At 46.8% G+C, this 15,521-nt stretch overlaps 1 protein-coding gene across 2 annotated transcripts in view; it reads left to right on the top strand.

Moving 5' to 3' along the window:
• The window catches only part of Zfp568 (zinc finger protein 568), a 51,156-nt gene extending 38,202 nt beyond the window's left edge, over positions 1-12,954 (top strand). Inside the window, exons 7-10 of one of the 2 annotated variants that reach the window (XM_039093718.2) lie at positions 386-432; positions 1,404-1,527; positions 3,185-3,280; positions 7,082-12,954. In XM_039093718.2, coding sequence (XP_038949646.1) covers positions 386-432; positions 1,404-1,527; positions 3,185-3,280; positions 7,082-8,523 — 1,709 coding nt within the window. In that variant the 3' untranslated portion in view covers positions 8,524-12,954. Of the gene's footprint in view, positions 1-382; positions 433-1,403; positions 1,528-3,184; positions 3,281-7,081 lie in introns of both variants that reach the window. The other variant, NM_001419981.1, reaches the window with a different exon arrangement.
• The last annotated feature ends 2,567 nt before the right edge of the window (positions 12,955-15,521 follow it).

Here is a 15,521-nt window from a genome sequence, read left to right on the forward strand (position 1 = left end):
ATGCTGCTTGCTCAGCCTAGCTGCCACTGACTGTCGGACAGCAGTGTCTTAGAGCCAGACTTGGGCTCACTGTAAAATGCTGGGTCTGAAGACCGTGGAGTAAGATTCTCACTCATCCACGTACTAACCAGACAAGCCCTGCTTACCTAAGTCAGCGGTGGATGAGATCTAACTTGTTATAGATGGTGGCTGCAGACGGCTCTCTCTTAATAGATCTCTATTTGGGACTCTGCCCCAGGATCCCAATCTCGGTCATAAGGTCACCTCTATTAAGTGGGAGAAGGCAGTGAGGGCTGGCCTCTTTGTCCTCGTGGGGGTAGGTGCAGGAGGATCTCTCTGAGCACAGTATCCTAACCATTTCCTACCTCTTTCTCTTTCTAAGAAGCTGCAAGAGGAGGAATGAAGAGTTTTCTCTCTAAGGACATGGCCAAGGTAAGCAGAGTTTGCCACTTTGTTCATGGAAAAGCTTCTTGGTTTCTAAATGCTGCTGAAAATTGAGGAATGCTGCCTCTTTGCTGTCACTGCAGTGACGACATTCTTGGTTAAAAGTTCTAACAGCCTAGGGTGCCTGCCTGGCCTCTTCAACTCATTTTCCCACAAGATGGGAAACCCTGATTGCGTTCTGTATGCACATTAGTAAAGAAGATTTCTGGGCTGGAGAGATGGCTCAGCGGTTAGAGCACTGGCTGCTCTCCCAGAGGTCCTGAGTTCAAATCCCAGCAACCACATGGTGGCTCACAACCATCTGTAATGGGATCTGATGCCCTCTTCTGGTGTGTCTGAAGACAACTACAGTATACTTATATATAATAAATAAATCTTTTTATTTTTTTAAAAAGGTTGTCCTCAGTGGGAAATACATTTCCTGCAGTTATTAGGGCAGATCAGAGTGCTCAGCCCAATAGTTGATCTCCAGTTACATCGTTGCTCACTGTAGAAGACCCTTTTATACACTCTTGAGTTTCTGTACATAGAGACTGAGTGTGGGGCACTGGTTGGAGGTGTGACATAGGTTTTTTTGGAGCGAATAAGTGCAGCATGAGACAGGAGGTATTCAGGTTGGTCATGGATGTGAGAGCTCATAGTGAGACTATTTAGATGTAAAAATGTAGGACAGATTTTTATAGGTGCAGAGAAGAGAGACATGGAGCACTGTGTGTGTGTGCGCGTGCGCTTTAGAACATGGAGTCAGTGACTAGAGGGTGCTGTCCAATTGTACAATTCCATTCCGTTGAGAAACACCACGTTACATGGACTTTATTTGCAGTGCCAAGGAGCAGGTGGGTTCTTTGTTCCCACACTGACCTGCCCGTGTGGAAGGGTGCAGCAGGTATTCCAGGGACTGTCTTCTCTGCTGTCTGTTGTCTTAATTGTACAAACAGCATGTCTGTATGTGGTTTCAGGACCTGAAGTTCGAGGATGTGGTCATTTACTTCTCTCTGGAAGAGTGGGAGTGCTTGCACCATTCCCACAGGAATCTGTACCGTGCTGTGATGTTGGATAATTACAGCAACCTGCTTTCACTGAGTAAGCTCGCCCACCCACAGACTTCAGAAGTGCCATGTGTGATCTTCATGTCCTTTATGGAGAATGTTGGCTTTTTCTTTTTATTATGTGTGTGGGTGTTTTGCCTACATTTATATCTGTGCGTGCCTGATACCCATGGAAACCAGAAGAGGGCATTAGATCCCCTAGAATTTGAATTACAGATAGGTGTGAGTCACCATGTGGGTGCTGAGAATTGAACTCCAATCCTCTTCAGGAGCAGCAAGTGCTCTTAACTGCTGAGCCACCTCTCCACTTCCTATTGATTTGTTTTGTTTGAGACAGAGTCTGCCATGTAGCCCAGGATAATCTTAAACTGACAGTCCTCCTGCCTCAGCTTTATAGGTGCTGGGGAAATAGGCATGCACCACCACCAATAGCTTTTGTCAAGTTTTTCATGAACACTTTTTAAGCTCTGGATTAAATTAATGATGTTACACATCTGTGCACACACACAAGTGCATGCAAGCATGTGATCTCCGTTCCTTTGTTTTGATCCTTAAAATTTTATTTTTCTTTATTGTTATGAGTGTGGGGTGACATGCACATAGAGGTCAGAGGACAACTCTGTGGCATGAGTCCTCGCCATGCACCTTCACATGTGTTCCAAGGACAGAATTTAGTTTGCCAGGCCTTTACCCATTGAGCCATCCTACTGGGCCAGTTTTGTCCTCCCACCTCTACACACACACACACACACACACACACACACACACTGTCCCCTATCTCTCTGTCTTTTGTTGAACAGAGCTTTTTACATACAATATGCTGATTACATTCCCCCTCCCCAAATTCAGTCTTTCTGTCATTAGAAAACAAACCACAAAAGGACTGAACAAATGGAGGCGGGGCCGGGGGTAAGAGCCTGGGAACACACATTTACACACATAAAAGGCCTTTGGAAACCATAATGTATAAGCAAAAGATCTGTTAATGTTTAAAGGGGGGGAAAGGCTCAGACACAAGGTCAAGAGGCAGAACCTCCAGCTATACCCTTGAGTTGGTTTGGGATGAGCATGGGGCCTGTCAGGAAGTGCGGTTTCTATGCTCAGTGAGAGTCCTTTGGAGAAAATTTAACTTTTCCCATGTGGGAGTTGTCAGTTCCAGAGAATAGCTTCCGGTTAGGAGTGGGGCTTCTGGTCACTTCCCCTCTCATGGCTGAGACCTGTTTTTCTCTCTTGGTAAACATGGACTTAATTTCTACTATGTAGCCCAGGCTTGCCTTGAACCCACAGAGATCCACCTGCCTCTGCCTCTAGATTGCTAGGTGTAATGAAATGTAACGAGGCCAGGATGCCTGAGTAATTTTGCCATGCAGCATATCTGGTATAAGGGGGTTTATTTAGGGGAAGGGAGGGGAGTAAGGACATGGAGAAGGGATAGAGGCAGAGGAGTGAACATGTATACAGACAAATAGAACAGAGCAGAGCCATGAGTTTAAAGAAGGGAGAGTGGGGGCACAGAGAAGGACGGGGAGGAAGGGAGGGAGAGATACTGGCCAGGAATTGTACCTGGGACCAGAGAGAGAACCGGTGAGGCAAAGTCCTCTTATATCTGAGGCAGGTGATGGCAGTGCAGGCTAACACTAGGACTGCAGCCACTCTGAGTGCACAATAAACTCCCCTTTGTCTTTGGACAGGTCTTGCCAATATGAAGCCACGTGTGGTCTCCCTTCTAGAGCAGGGGAAGGAGCCCTGGATGGTTATGAGGAATGGGACAAAAGTGTGGTGTGCTGGTGAGTGATGGGCTGTGGGGCTGGGGGCAGGGCAGATGTCACCCAGGCACTCTGGGAAAACTCCCTGCAGGCAAGGCCTGACTGAGGCCGGGGGAAGGGTGTCCTAGCACAAGGCCAGGAACTCTTACTCCCCACTCTCACACTGGTATTCCTCACACTTCCTGCCATTCCCCCAGAAAGAACCCATGACGAGCATTTTACCTGTATTTTGAATCTAATTTTCTTGGCTTTTTAATTTTTGAGACAAGGTCTCGCTGTGCATCCCTGGCTGCCCTAGAACTTGCTCTGTAGACCAGGCTGACCTCCAATTCACAGTGATCTGCCTTCCTCTGCCTCCTGAGTGCTGGGACCAAAGTCGTGCGCTCTGTCCAGCTCTCGTGGCTTTTATTTTTTTGAGATTTATTTATTTAATGTATATGAGTGCACTATCACTGTCTTCAGACACACCAGAAGAGGGCATCAGATCCCATTACAGATGGTTTTGAGTCACCATGTGGTTGCTGGGAATTGAACTCAGGACCTCTGGAAGAGCAGTCATTACCATCTAAGCCATCCTGAACCCATCTCCAGCCACCTCCAGCCCTCCCTTGGCTTTTTTAAACACCTTCATTGAGATATGCCTCACGGATCATAAAACTCATCCGTGTAAAGTACGTGGCGGGATAGCTTTAGTATTTGTTGACTTGGCGTATCCATCGCAGCCATTCTTGGTAGAGCCTGTGCCTGCCCTGATGCAGCATTTCCCATTAGTGATGTCAGGCAGGACATTGCTCACTTTCACGATGATACAGTGGCATGATGCTATCCCTTTTGTCACTTAGGATCATTGTCATTAAAAGGTTTTAGAATTCTTGTGTAAAAGCACACATCCAGGGGCTGGGGATTTAGCTCAGTGGTAGAGCGCTTACCTAGGAAGTGCAAGGCCCTGGGTTCGGTCCCCAGCTCCGAAAAAAAGAACCAAAAAAAAAAAAAAGCACACATCCAAAGAGAACTATGGGTAATACTGAACTAGCTGGGAAAGTCTCCTTTTTCTGACTTTTGAGAACTTTTTCTTTTTTAAGAATTTGTGTTAAAGGCTGAGAGATAGCTCCAGCCAGTAGAGCACACTCCTCACAAGCATGAGAAGCTGAGTTCAGTCCAGAGCTCACATCTATGCCAGGCGTAGTCCTGGTCTCAGGAGACAGACAGGAGGCCTCCCTCGGCTCACTAGTCAGCCAGCCCAGGGTAACGGATGAGCTGCCTTCTGTATGCACAGGTATAGCCCCCCACACACACACATGCACGCACGCATGCATGCACACAGGCATGAACACACGCACAGAAAAAGAATTTATGCTAAATGTCTTCAGTGGTAGATTTCAACAATGAAACCTTTTAGGTTTAAGCTTTTCATAGGCAAATGACGAATGAGGACACAAGGGCTCTATGTGTGGGTGAGGAGGTTTGTGTTGTGGATATTCAGGATAGCACAGCCAGAGAGAAGCAGCTGGAAGAGACCACGCTGAACCCCAGGCCATGAAAGGAGGGAGCCAGGGAGAAGAAGGGGGAGGGGAGCGTAGGAAGAGGCCATGAGACCGAGGGCAGAAATGGCTAGACTGAATAGAAGAGGAGAAGCTGGGCAGGACAGCAAGCCTCGCTTGGAGAGGACTAGAGGAGAGGACATGAGTAGGGGACATGCCAGCCAAGATGGCTCCGTCACAGGTGCGTGCAGAACTCAGCCATACTGGGAGAACCTGGCTGCCAGCGTCTGTTTGATGTGTCAGTCACTTCAGTTAACCATTTGTCTGACTTTCTCTGGACCTAACAGCGGGAAAACCTTTTACATTTGTTGTTATTTATGTGCACTAGGCTTGGACTGAGCGCTCTACAGCCTTGTCTTAGTGCAGACTGAACAATGAACAAGGGAAGGCCCATGCAGTCAGATTGACTGCATGTTCTAGTGGGAGGAAAATGATTGCATATGTGCTCTTTAAGAGGCAATAAAATATTGAAGTTGTTGTGTTTTAAGTCAGAGAGTCATAAGCTCTATTATATATTATATTATATTATATTATATTATATTATATTATATTATATTATATTGGGATGGTTGTCTAAGGAAGGACATGGGTGGGGCAAAGCGGACCAAAGGAGAGAGGGAGTCTGAAGGAGGTAAGAGCAGTGTGTGGAGGATGTGAGCTTAATGAGTATCGGCAAGAAGCTAATGGAGGGTCTAGGACCATCAGGTGCTACAGGCACAGGTCACTGATGCCTCTGTCCCGCAGCAGTTTGTAGCAGAGCTGCAGAGCCCAGCTTTACCCCAGCACTTATGCCATGAGGATGGATGGTGTATGGGTTTGCCACTCGGTTGCCGTTCAAGCACAGGTGTGGTCAGGCTGAATTGCAAGGCTGTCTGGGAAATGTAGTGTTTGTCTATATCACTGTTGCCAAGCTGTAAATCTCGTATCATTCTAAGAGGAGAAAGCGGAAATGTTACAAGACTCAGCCCTGGGCATGGAGCCAGAGAGCCAGGCAGGGGGGGTAGATTGCTCAGAGGAAAATCTGAGGGGTTCACAGAGCCCTGAGAGCAGCCTTAGCTTAAGAAGGAAGGGACAGAGAACTGGATGCATGTGATGTGAAACAAGGACTAACACAGGAGGTCAGGTGGGGAAGGAGGGGATGGACAGACCATAGTAGCACACCTGTGAGGAAATGCCATGACAAACTCTTTACTTTGAACACTGGCATTAGATAAAAGATGTGGTATTGCTGGCTCACAACTTCAGTCCCCGCACTCAGGAGGCAGAGGCAGGTGGATCTCTTGAGTTCAGAGCTAGCCTGATCTACAGAGTGAGTTCCAGAACAGCCAGGGCTACACAGAGAAACCCTATCTGGTGGGCATGGGGGCAACTGGTAGCTAAGAGAGGAGCTGAGAGGATTAACTATTGGAATTTGGCTACATCAAAGTTACGTAAGGCAATAAAAGCCAGTTACAGTGGGGTGGCAATAAAAAAGTGTATTGGAGAGATTTTTTTTTTAAGAGGAGAAACCACGAAAAATGGGACAGCATGTGAAGCGCCCACCTCGACCAGCAAGGAAGACGCAACACCGTTGGATTCTTCTCAACAGCCTTTATTGCAGGAACACCTCATTCTTGATACGGGGGACCCCAGAGAACAAAGGCACTCGCCTTAAGTACAAAACAGACAGTGGCTGTAAACTTGTCCTCTGGGGATTGATGGAGTGTGAGATACCTTATTAACATGCTTATCACTCTGGCCTTGTAAATGCCAGAAGAAGGCCAGGGACACGGCTATAATGGTTGTAATACCATAAACAACCACTAGATGTCAGTGCCATCTTTAGCCGCTTCCAACAAGCATGAAAGTTACCTAGTGTCATGCCGAATGCAGAGGAAGGCAAATGGAGCACAGTGCACAGAACAGTCTGGGTGATGGGATTAAGTTTGCTTTTCCTGTATACGTTTGAAATGGTTCATAGTACTGGAAAATATGAGATGATGTGTAATAAATGTGCTCTATAACAACAGCAGGTAGTGACGAGCTCCCTAGTCTGTGAAGGGTCATGTGTAGCTGGGATTAGGGGCCAGAGCAGAGTAACCCCGTGAGCCATATTGAGATCTTAGGGAAGGTATCTGCCAGAATATTCTAAAGGAATGCCAGACTTCACAGTCCCCTAAAGGGGCTGTCATCACGATCTCTCAGCTCCCTCCTCCTAATTCCAATGATGGGTTACAAGTTGTTTAAATTATCATTGTATTATTTGTGTGAAAATAACCTTCCACTTCTTACTGTCTTACAGATTGGGAGTCTAAGACAGAAACCAAGAACTTCCTTCCAAAGGACAGTTCCAAAATTAAAACATCACAACAAAAGATGGCAAAAAACTGTACACGCTCCAGCCTTGAGGACAGCAGGGCCAGAGGTAACAGAGAGGTCACATGCGAGTTGGAGAGTCAGCAGGTCCATGAGGAGCGACACTTGAGACAAGCTGTGGTACCCTCTGTCGAGAGGCCTGGTTCCATCCAGTGCACAGCCCATAGGGAGGCTCACCCTGGAGGAAAACCCTGCAGGTGTGAGAAATGTCAGAAAATGCTCGTGCGCAAGGCACCTCCCAGTGAACGTGAGCAAAGTCACAGTAAGGAAAAGGGCAGTGAGTACACACAAAGTGGGAAGGTCTTTAACTGCACGTCAGACATGGCAGTGCACCAAAGACCTCAAGAAAGCCGAAAAGGCAGTGAGAGTAAGAAAAACGCCATCCCTTGTGGTTCTGACACCCCGAAACCTCCAGGTGCTCAGGGCAGTGAGAGGCCGCACAAGTGTAAGGAGTGTGGGAAGGCCTTCCAGACGCCCTCCCAGCTCAGTCACCATCAAAAGCTGCATGTAGGTGAGAAGCCCTTCAAGTGTAAGGAGTGTGGGAAGGCCTTCCCCTCGAACGCCCAGCTCAGTCTCCACCAGAGAGTTCACACTGACGAGAAGTGCTTTGAGTGCAAGGAGTGCGGGAAGGCCTTCATGCGCCCCTCGCACCTGGTCCGGCACCAGCGCATCCACACCGGGGAGAAGCCTCACAAGTGTAAGGAGTGTGGCAAGGCCTTCCGCTACGACACGCAGCTCAGCCTCCACCTGCTCACTCACGCTGGGGCCAGGCGCTTCGAGTGCAAGGACTGTGACAAGGTGTACAGCTGTGCCTCCCAGCTCGCCCTCCACCAGATGACACACACCGGAGAGAAGCCCCACAAGTGTAAGGAGTGCGGGAAGGGCTTCATCTCCGACTCACACCTTCTTCGCCATCAGAGTGTTCACACTGGTGAGAAGCCCTATAAGTGTAAGGAATGTGGCAAAGGCTTCCGTCGTGGTTCAGAGCTTGCCCGACATCAGAGAGCCCATTCTGGTGATAAACCCTACAAGTGCAAGGAATGCGGGAAGTCCTTTACTTGTACCACCGAGCTCCTTAGACACCAGAAAGTCCACACTGGTGATAGACCCCACAAGTGCAAGGAGTGCGGGAAGGCCTTCATTCGCAGGTCAGAGCTAACCCACCATGAAAGAAGCCACAGTGGTGAGAAACCCTACGAGTGTAAGGAGTGTGGGAAGACCTTCGGCCGTGGCTCAGAGCTCAGTCGACACCAGAAAATCCACACCGGGGAGAAGCCCTACAAGTGTAAGCAGTGTGGGAAAGCCTTCATTCGAGGATCTCACCTTACCCAGCATCAGAGGACTCACACGGGACAGAGGAGTGAGTGAGTTGCCTTCGGAAAATCCATACAGTTTAAAAACCCTGTGGTGGCTGACAAAGTTTCAGGGTTTCTCATCGGCACTAGAATTCATACTCAAACACCAGTTATGTCCAGAAGTGATTGGTCACATGTCACCAGAAAGAAACCTTATAATCACAGAAATCGGGACTTGCTTCAGAATTTATCATAAAGCTTTAGTTGATGAAAAACTGGAAAGTTCCACGAATGTACAGAGAGGAGGAATGCCTCTCCGTAGCTAGAGCCAAAGAAACAGGCCTGGGGATTGATATCTGTGACCTCAGGAGGGCAGTGGGCATGTCGGAGAGATTAGCGGTTGGATCCTTTCCGCTCCCGCCCTGGGCCAGCCCTCCGTGAGAGAACTCAGTATCCAAGTGCAATCCTCTGTCACACCTCAGGCCACACTAATGCTACCATGCAGTACACTTGCCGTTCACCCACTCTACGTTCATGGAATGGTTGCTAGTTTATACAGTTAATTTGAACTTTGGAGTGTGGGAAGGATTCGGCCATGTTGACTTTTTACATGTCTTCAGGGCAAATGATTTACTGACTACTCAGTTCTTCTGTAAAGTAGCAGTGTCAGCCCCGTGTTTCTAGTTATGCTCTAAGGGTGCGTACAGTTTGTGAAATAGCGTCCAGCTAGTGTCTAAAGAGTGCCACGAGCAGCAGGCATGCTGCTACACGCCTGTGATGATGCACCGGCCATGCTGTTACATGCCTGTGATAGTGTACGCACCTGGAAACCGAAGGTAGGAAGATAATTTGAGGCTAGCTTGGAGACTCTAGAGTGAAAAAACAAACAAAAAATTATGCCAAATATAGCTGCTTTCTTTGTTATTATCATAACTGTGAAATTTATATAACAGTCTTATAAGAGGAATGCCTTACATGTCCAGTAACTGGAGGGACATCTTGCCTTGTCTCTTTGACTGTTAGAGAATTCTTAGGAAGAAAGACTTACAGCTTTCTTTTATAGTTTACCCTTCTGCTGGTCAGAAGCCTCATAATTGGAATGTGGTGAGGTCACTGAGAAGGGACTGGGATAATTTACTAAGGCCTCCCTGTGGTGCTACCTATGTCCTGTAATCCAGGCATTTGGGAGCTAGGAACAGGACAGGAATTCAGGTCCATCCTGGTCTACTGGTGAGTCTGTGGGTAGCCTGAAGTCTCAGAACTTTCATAAACAAAAGCCAGGCCGTCAACTATACACAAGAGGACTGGAAAATAGTAAAGCTTTAGCCAAGATTCAATCCTCCATAGGAAATGTCAAAGATGCCGATATAAATACATTTATATCTGAAGGTCCGTTAGGAATAAATTACACTATATATTGAAATTTGTACACTGACTGAAACTACTGTCTGAGGAAAATGAATTTCCCATCATAGTGTAAAAAAATGGGAATTGTAAGGTCTAGGATTCTGTATTATTACCTGTTACAGTTCCTCGTCCCGGGAGTTCTCAGTAACTATTCTAAGGAACAGAAGAGCAAATAAAAACTCCAGCTGACAAACTAACAACATTAAACTTGGCAAAGCTAAAGCTTGGAGTAGATGAGACAAACACAGTGTTGTGCAGGACATGAAGCGCGTATGAAATACGGCTCAAATGAGCAGACAGTGTAGGCTCTGCCCATCCACACAGGTTAACCGGTCTCCTGCCTGCTCTCCTGGCTGTGCCATGGTCTCAGGTGTGGCTGACTGGGCAGGAGACCACCATGGGCATAGTAAAGAGATCAGGGACATGGTCTTCCCAGCTGCAGGGAGCACATCATGCCACCAGGTGGTGCCTGTTGTCTGGGGCTGAGACTGCCATAGGACACACGTTGTCATTGGCCTTGTGGCCTTGTGGAACCACGAGCTCTCCATTTCCTGGACCTACAGAATAGAAATGCAGACACTGACATTAGTACTCAGCTCTTTACCGTATATATAATGCTTGGAAATGCAGCATGTAAGAATATTTCTACCCAGATATACTCAGTTTCAGTAACGTAGGACGTTTATATCCAGCCTTTTATAGTATATCTGACATGAAGAAGCATTATTCTCCGAAGTATTTTCTTAGCCATATTATTGAAATATATATTCAACTTAAATTTAATAAGATGTAGTATATTTACTTAGAGCATTTGATAGTGTGTTTTTATATCCTGCTTTTTATAGTATATCTTAAATCCTGGAAAAGTATTGTTTTCCTGACTGAAGTTAGAGCCAAGGAGAAGCTGCTTAAGGAGCTACACTCATTCCTCTAAAACAGTCACCCGACAGCTCAGACACCTTCTACCTCTTCAGGACGTGAGGCGCTCAGGTGGGAAGGCAGCAAACCTCACCAGATGTGGGGAGGGCAGCAGCATTGGGAATCCAGTCGGATATTTACCAGCCCATATCAGTGTATGGTACCCAGCAGCCCAGGAAATGAGCAGCAAGGTGCTTTGGGCAAGTGAGGACTGTACAGTCAGCTGTGAAGTCCCCTCCTTGTCCTTCCTGGTCTGTAAGCGGCCATGGAGAGAGCAGTCTGCCGTCTCCCTGCAGAGCATCACCTCCTGTGTTAGTGAAAGCTGCTAATGACTTGACAGCTTCTGCAGAGCAGTCATGACAGTTGAGGCAGCATGTGGGCATGGGTGCACACGCGTGAGGCCAGCGGTCAGGCTAGGGTCCTGCCTCAGCCGTCTGCTTTGGTTTTCTAATTCGGGGTCTCAGGAGGAGCTGGGACTTGCCCATTAGGCTCAGCTGACTGACCAGTGAACCCCAGGGGTCCACTCACTCAGCTCTGTCTCCCTAGCATTGGAACGCAACACAGGTGCACACATCGCCTGGCCTTTTCACGTGGGCTCTGGGGAGATTTGGAGGTCAGGGCCTCAGGCTTGCGCACGCAGCAAGCACTTTACTGACTGAGCCAGCTCCCAAGCCATAAAGTAATTTTTAAAAGGGAGAAATAACTGAGTGTTAATCTGCACTGGTGTATTAACTTAATAGATCTATCTGAAAATTTTAACTTCTTCTAAGAGGAGAACTTGCACATTTTATAGGAATTGAATTAATAAAAGTTTTAAAAGGGTGCTTTTAGTACTGATTTTAGAGTTGGGAAGATAGCTTTTTAATTTTCTGCTCCTATATACGGTATTTTTCCAAGACTTGAATGTCCTCTCCCAAGTTTATGTATCATGATGCCCCTGAAACAAAAAATATCCTGCAGTGAGTTACTTAGAAAGCGGCATGCGTGCACTGTTTCCTGAGTGCTAATAGCGGGTGCCACACTGCCATTCTCTGTGGAGACGCACGCAAGCCTAGACTTGTCTTGATCGCAGGTTCTGGGCGGGGAAGAGTGTAGAGAGTGGGATTGTGCACACAGGAATACAGGCTCCTTTTCTCACACACTGGTGTCCTAAGGGTTGGTTCTAGTCACTACTCACAACCTATCTCATAGCACAGACAGGCCCTGTGCATGCAGCCTGTTCTTTCCTGGCAAACATTAGCCTGGCCATCAGCAGTGTGAGAGAAGCCACGCTTTACCTCATGTGGCTGCCTCTGTCTCTAGAGAGCAGCTAAACTGCCTTAGCGAAGCAGACTTAAAATGTGCTTGGTGCCTTATTGTTTCCGTGTGGAGCTCAGGGGAACCAGTGTGCCTTCCGTTTGCACTTCCTTGCCGGCTGGGGAGGTGGAGCGTCTCCCTGGCCTGCAGGTCATTTGAGCTTTGTTTCTGTGAATTGCACATTGCTATCTGTCTCACTTTGTAACAGGCCTAAGAGATCATATCACACATGGGCAATTTGTTGTCTAGTCTAGTGTCTGTCATTTGGCCCTGTTTCTGTCATGGTTACCAGACGTTGTTATGAAGGGCCAGACAGTGAGTATTTCAGGCGGGGCCTGTGTTTCTGCAGCCTTTGCCACGTAGAGCATCCTGCACAAGCCAACGGTTCTCAGCCACTTCTCCCACGTCCCCAGGAGACATTCACCAACGTCCAGGGGTATTTTTGTCACTTTAAAGATGACTGCTGCTTATGTCTAGTGGGCAGAGGCCAGAGATCCTTTTCAGTGTCCTGTGGTGCACTACACAGCCCCCAAAACAAATGATGTCAGACTCCAAAACGTCAGTATGTTCTGGTCAGGAGAGAACTGGATACCACTGTGTATCAATAAAACATTCACAGAAACAAACTGGCCACATCAAGCCTGTAAGGTGTGCCTTCCCATCCGTTTTAAGTAGTGTTTATCTGTATTATTAGTTTTGTTTTTGAAATCTCTTTTACCTCAAATAGTTTTTTATATTTTATGGCTTTAATCTTCCTGCCTAAAACCGCAGAGAATGGGTTGCCTATGTGTAATGTTAGCCCAGTATTTCTGAAGCGTGGGTTTGTGTTTGCTTGGTTTGGGTTGAGATTTTATAAAATAAAATAAATCATTTCAGAAAAGTATGGTGAAGTCTTTGTGAAGCCATTTCTTGTCTACGGAGAGCATAGCTGAGGACAATGGTGTCTGTAAAACCAAACTCAGATCACACGTGGGCGATGTAAAGTCTTTGCATCCTCTTACAGCTCACTCTCTCAGACGTGTGGGATTGCCAAGGACAGACGCAATTGTTAGATTCATGAGAGAACAACAGAAGCGGGATAGCATCTACATGTCAGCACCGAGGGATGTAATAAAGACTTCATTTAAAGACCAGTCAGCAGAACCAAGGAGCTGCTCTTACAAGCTGGTCAAGCTAGTTAGTCTAAAAGCCACAGGCCTGGTGCACTGCGGCATGGTCGGAAGTACCACACTGCCGTCATTACCAAGGCTGACAAGTGAGAGCCTCGAGACCCACAGGGCCACCTCAGGAGGCACATGTCTGCCAAAACCAGTGAAGTCCCAACAGAAGGTGACTGTTAGGACCCAAGTAGAACCTACAGGGTGTTCCAAAAATTTCTATGGAAGTTGCATATTCAGAAAGGAAGCCTGAGGTGGCCTGGAGTGAGTTGCACAGGCAGAGGGAGTTCCATGGCCCCAGCACAAGTCATGGTGGGGTCTGTCTGGCTACAGACAAGACCAAAGATGACCAAGGACAGAAATGTGACCTCAGGGCTGGAGAGATGGCTCAGCGGTTAAGAGCACTGACTGCTCTTCCAGAGGTCCTGAGTTCAAATCCCAGCAACCACATGGTGGCTCACAACCATCTCTAATGAGATCTGATGCTTTCTTCTGGTGTTTCTGAAGACAGCTACAGTGTATGCATAAAATAAATAAACCTTAAAAAAAAAATGAGACCTCAGGGGAAACTAGGCCCTAAATACCAGTTGCTCAGAGGAGACCACCTGAGCCCCATGACTCAAGTCCGTATGTTGTACACTCCACTGGAAAACCAAAAAAGGAACTCCAGATGTATAAGTCCCATAGCAGAAACAGAAAACAAGCTAACATGTCTTACCAAGCCCATACTGATGGTGATTGGGCAATGAAAAAGGAAGGCGGGGCCAAGAGTTTCAGAGAGAGGACAGGGGACAGACAGAAAAAAGGACAGAGAAGATGGAGGAAGAGGATGAATCAGATCAACATGGCTTGAAATAGCCACAGGTAGCTATGAATAACATAGAAGGGATAGAATAACACAGGACAATTTGTCCAGTCTAGGCGGGCAGCTTGTATCAATATCGGTTGGCTCTGAGTTCATTATGTGGGAGTTTTGTGGGTTGAGAATTTACTGATATAAATCTGACTGATAGATTACAAGCCTCTAGAGTTTTGACTTCACTGGATTACAGGGATCTGTGACAGCTAGCCGCAGGGGGCAGATGACTGGGAATGTAAGGGGGTTCCTGAGCAAGTGAACCCTGAGAAGTTGGGTATATGCTGCATGGTGTTAGTGATGAGGTCAGTGAGTAAATGGCAATAGTGTGGGTTGGTTTTTTCATTGTTACACACAACAGGTTCCCAGTGAAAATGATTTGGAAGAACTTGACAATTCTAAATTACTCTTTTAAGCAACTTAAGGAAGACATATGTGCTCTAAGAGCAAATAAAGAAAATGAGTAAATCAATCCGAAATAGAATAGAATTCAATAAAATAGAATTAAGATAAACCAACCTAGGGCAGAAGAGAGGTTGGTAGATAAGAGCACTGGTTCCTATTCCAGAGGACCTGGGTTCAATTCCCAGCATCTGCGTGGCAGCTGTCAACCGTCTGTAACTCCAGTCCCAGGGGATCCGATGCCCTCACATACATGCAGTCGAAACACCAATGCATATAAGGTTTAAAAAAAAAAAAAAGGCAAACTGAAATCGTTCTGGAAATGAAAAAAACGGTAAGCCAAATTAAAGGTCCAATGGAAAGCCTTAGCAACAAGAGTGGGCAGGTGGGAAACAGCAGATAGATAGATAGATAGATAGATAGATAGATAGATAGATAGATAGATAGATAGATAGATAGATAGATAGATAGAGGGTAAAGGAATGGGGTAACTCAGTAAAGGTCATTTTTTTTTAAGAGTGGAAAGGGGGTTGGGGATTTGGCTCAGTGGTAGAGCGCTTGCCTAGCAAGCTCAAGGCCCTGGGTTCGGTCCCCAGCTCCGAAAAAAAGAAAAAAAAAAAAAAAGAGTAGAAAGAGGGGTTGGAGAGGTAGCTTCACTGGTTAAGGCTGTTCTTCCAAAGGACTTGGGTTCAATTCCAGCACCCCCAGAGTGGTTCAGAATCCATCCATAACTCCAGGCCCAGGGATACAGCATTCAGCTCTGGCCTCTGTGGGCACCAGACATGCAAGTGGTGGACATATAGCCAGAACACGCCTTCACATAAGAAAAATAATATGTTGCAAGTCTGTGATCTGCTTTTTAATTTTTTTAGAAATCACAGTTTAGAGATTGCATAAATCTTAGAAGACACTTTGGACTTTTAAACATGGCGGGAACTGTGATAGACAGGGGACTTTTGAACTTGGACTAAATATATTTTGCATTACGCTATGGCTAGGTATGGCCCCCATCAACTCAAGTGTTTGAACAAGCCT

Source organism: Rattus norvegicus, chromosome 1, assembly GCF_036323735.1.
Source record: "Rattus norvegicus strain BN/NHsdMcwi chromosome 1, GRCr8, whole genome shotgun sequence".
Taxonomy (NCBI): Eukaryota; Metazoa; Chordata; class Mammalia; order Rodentia; family Muridae; genus Rattus; species Rattus norvegicus.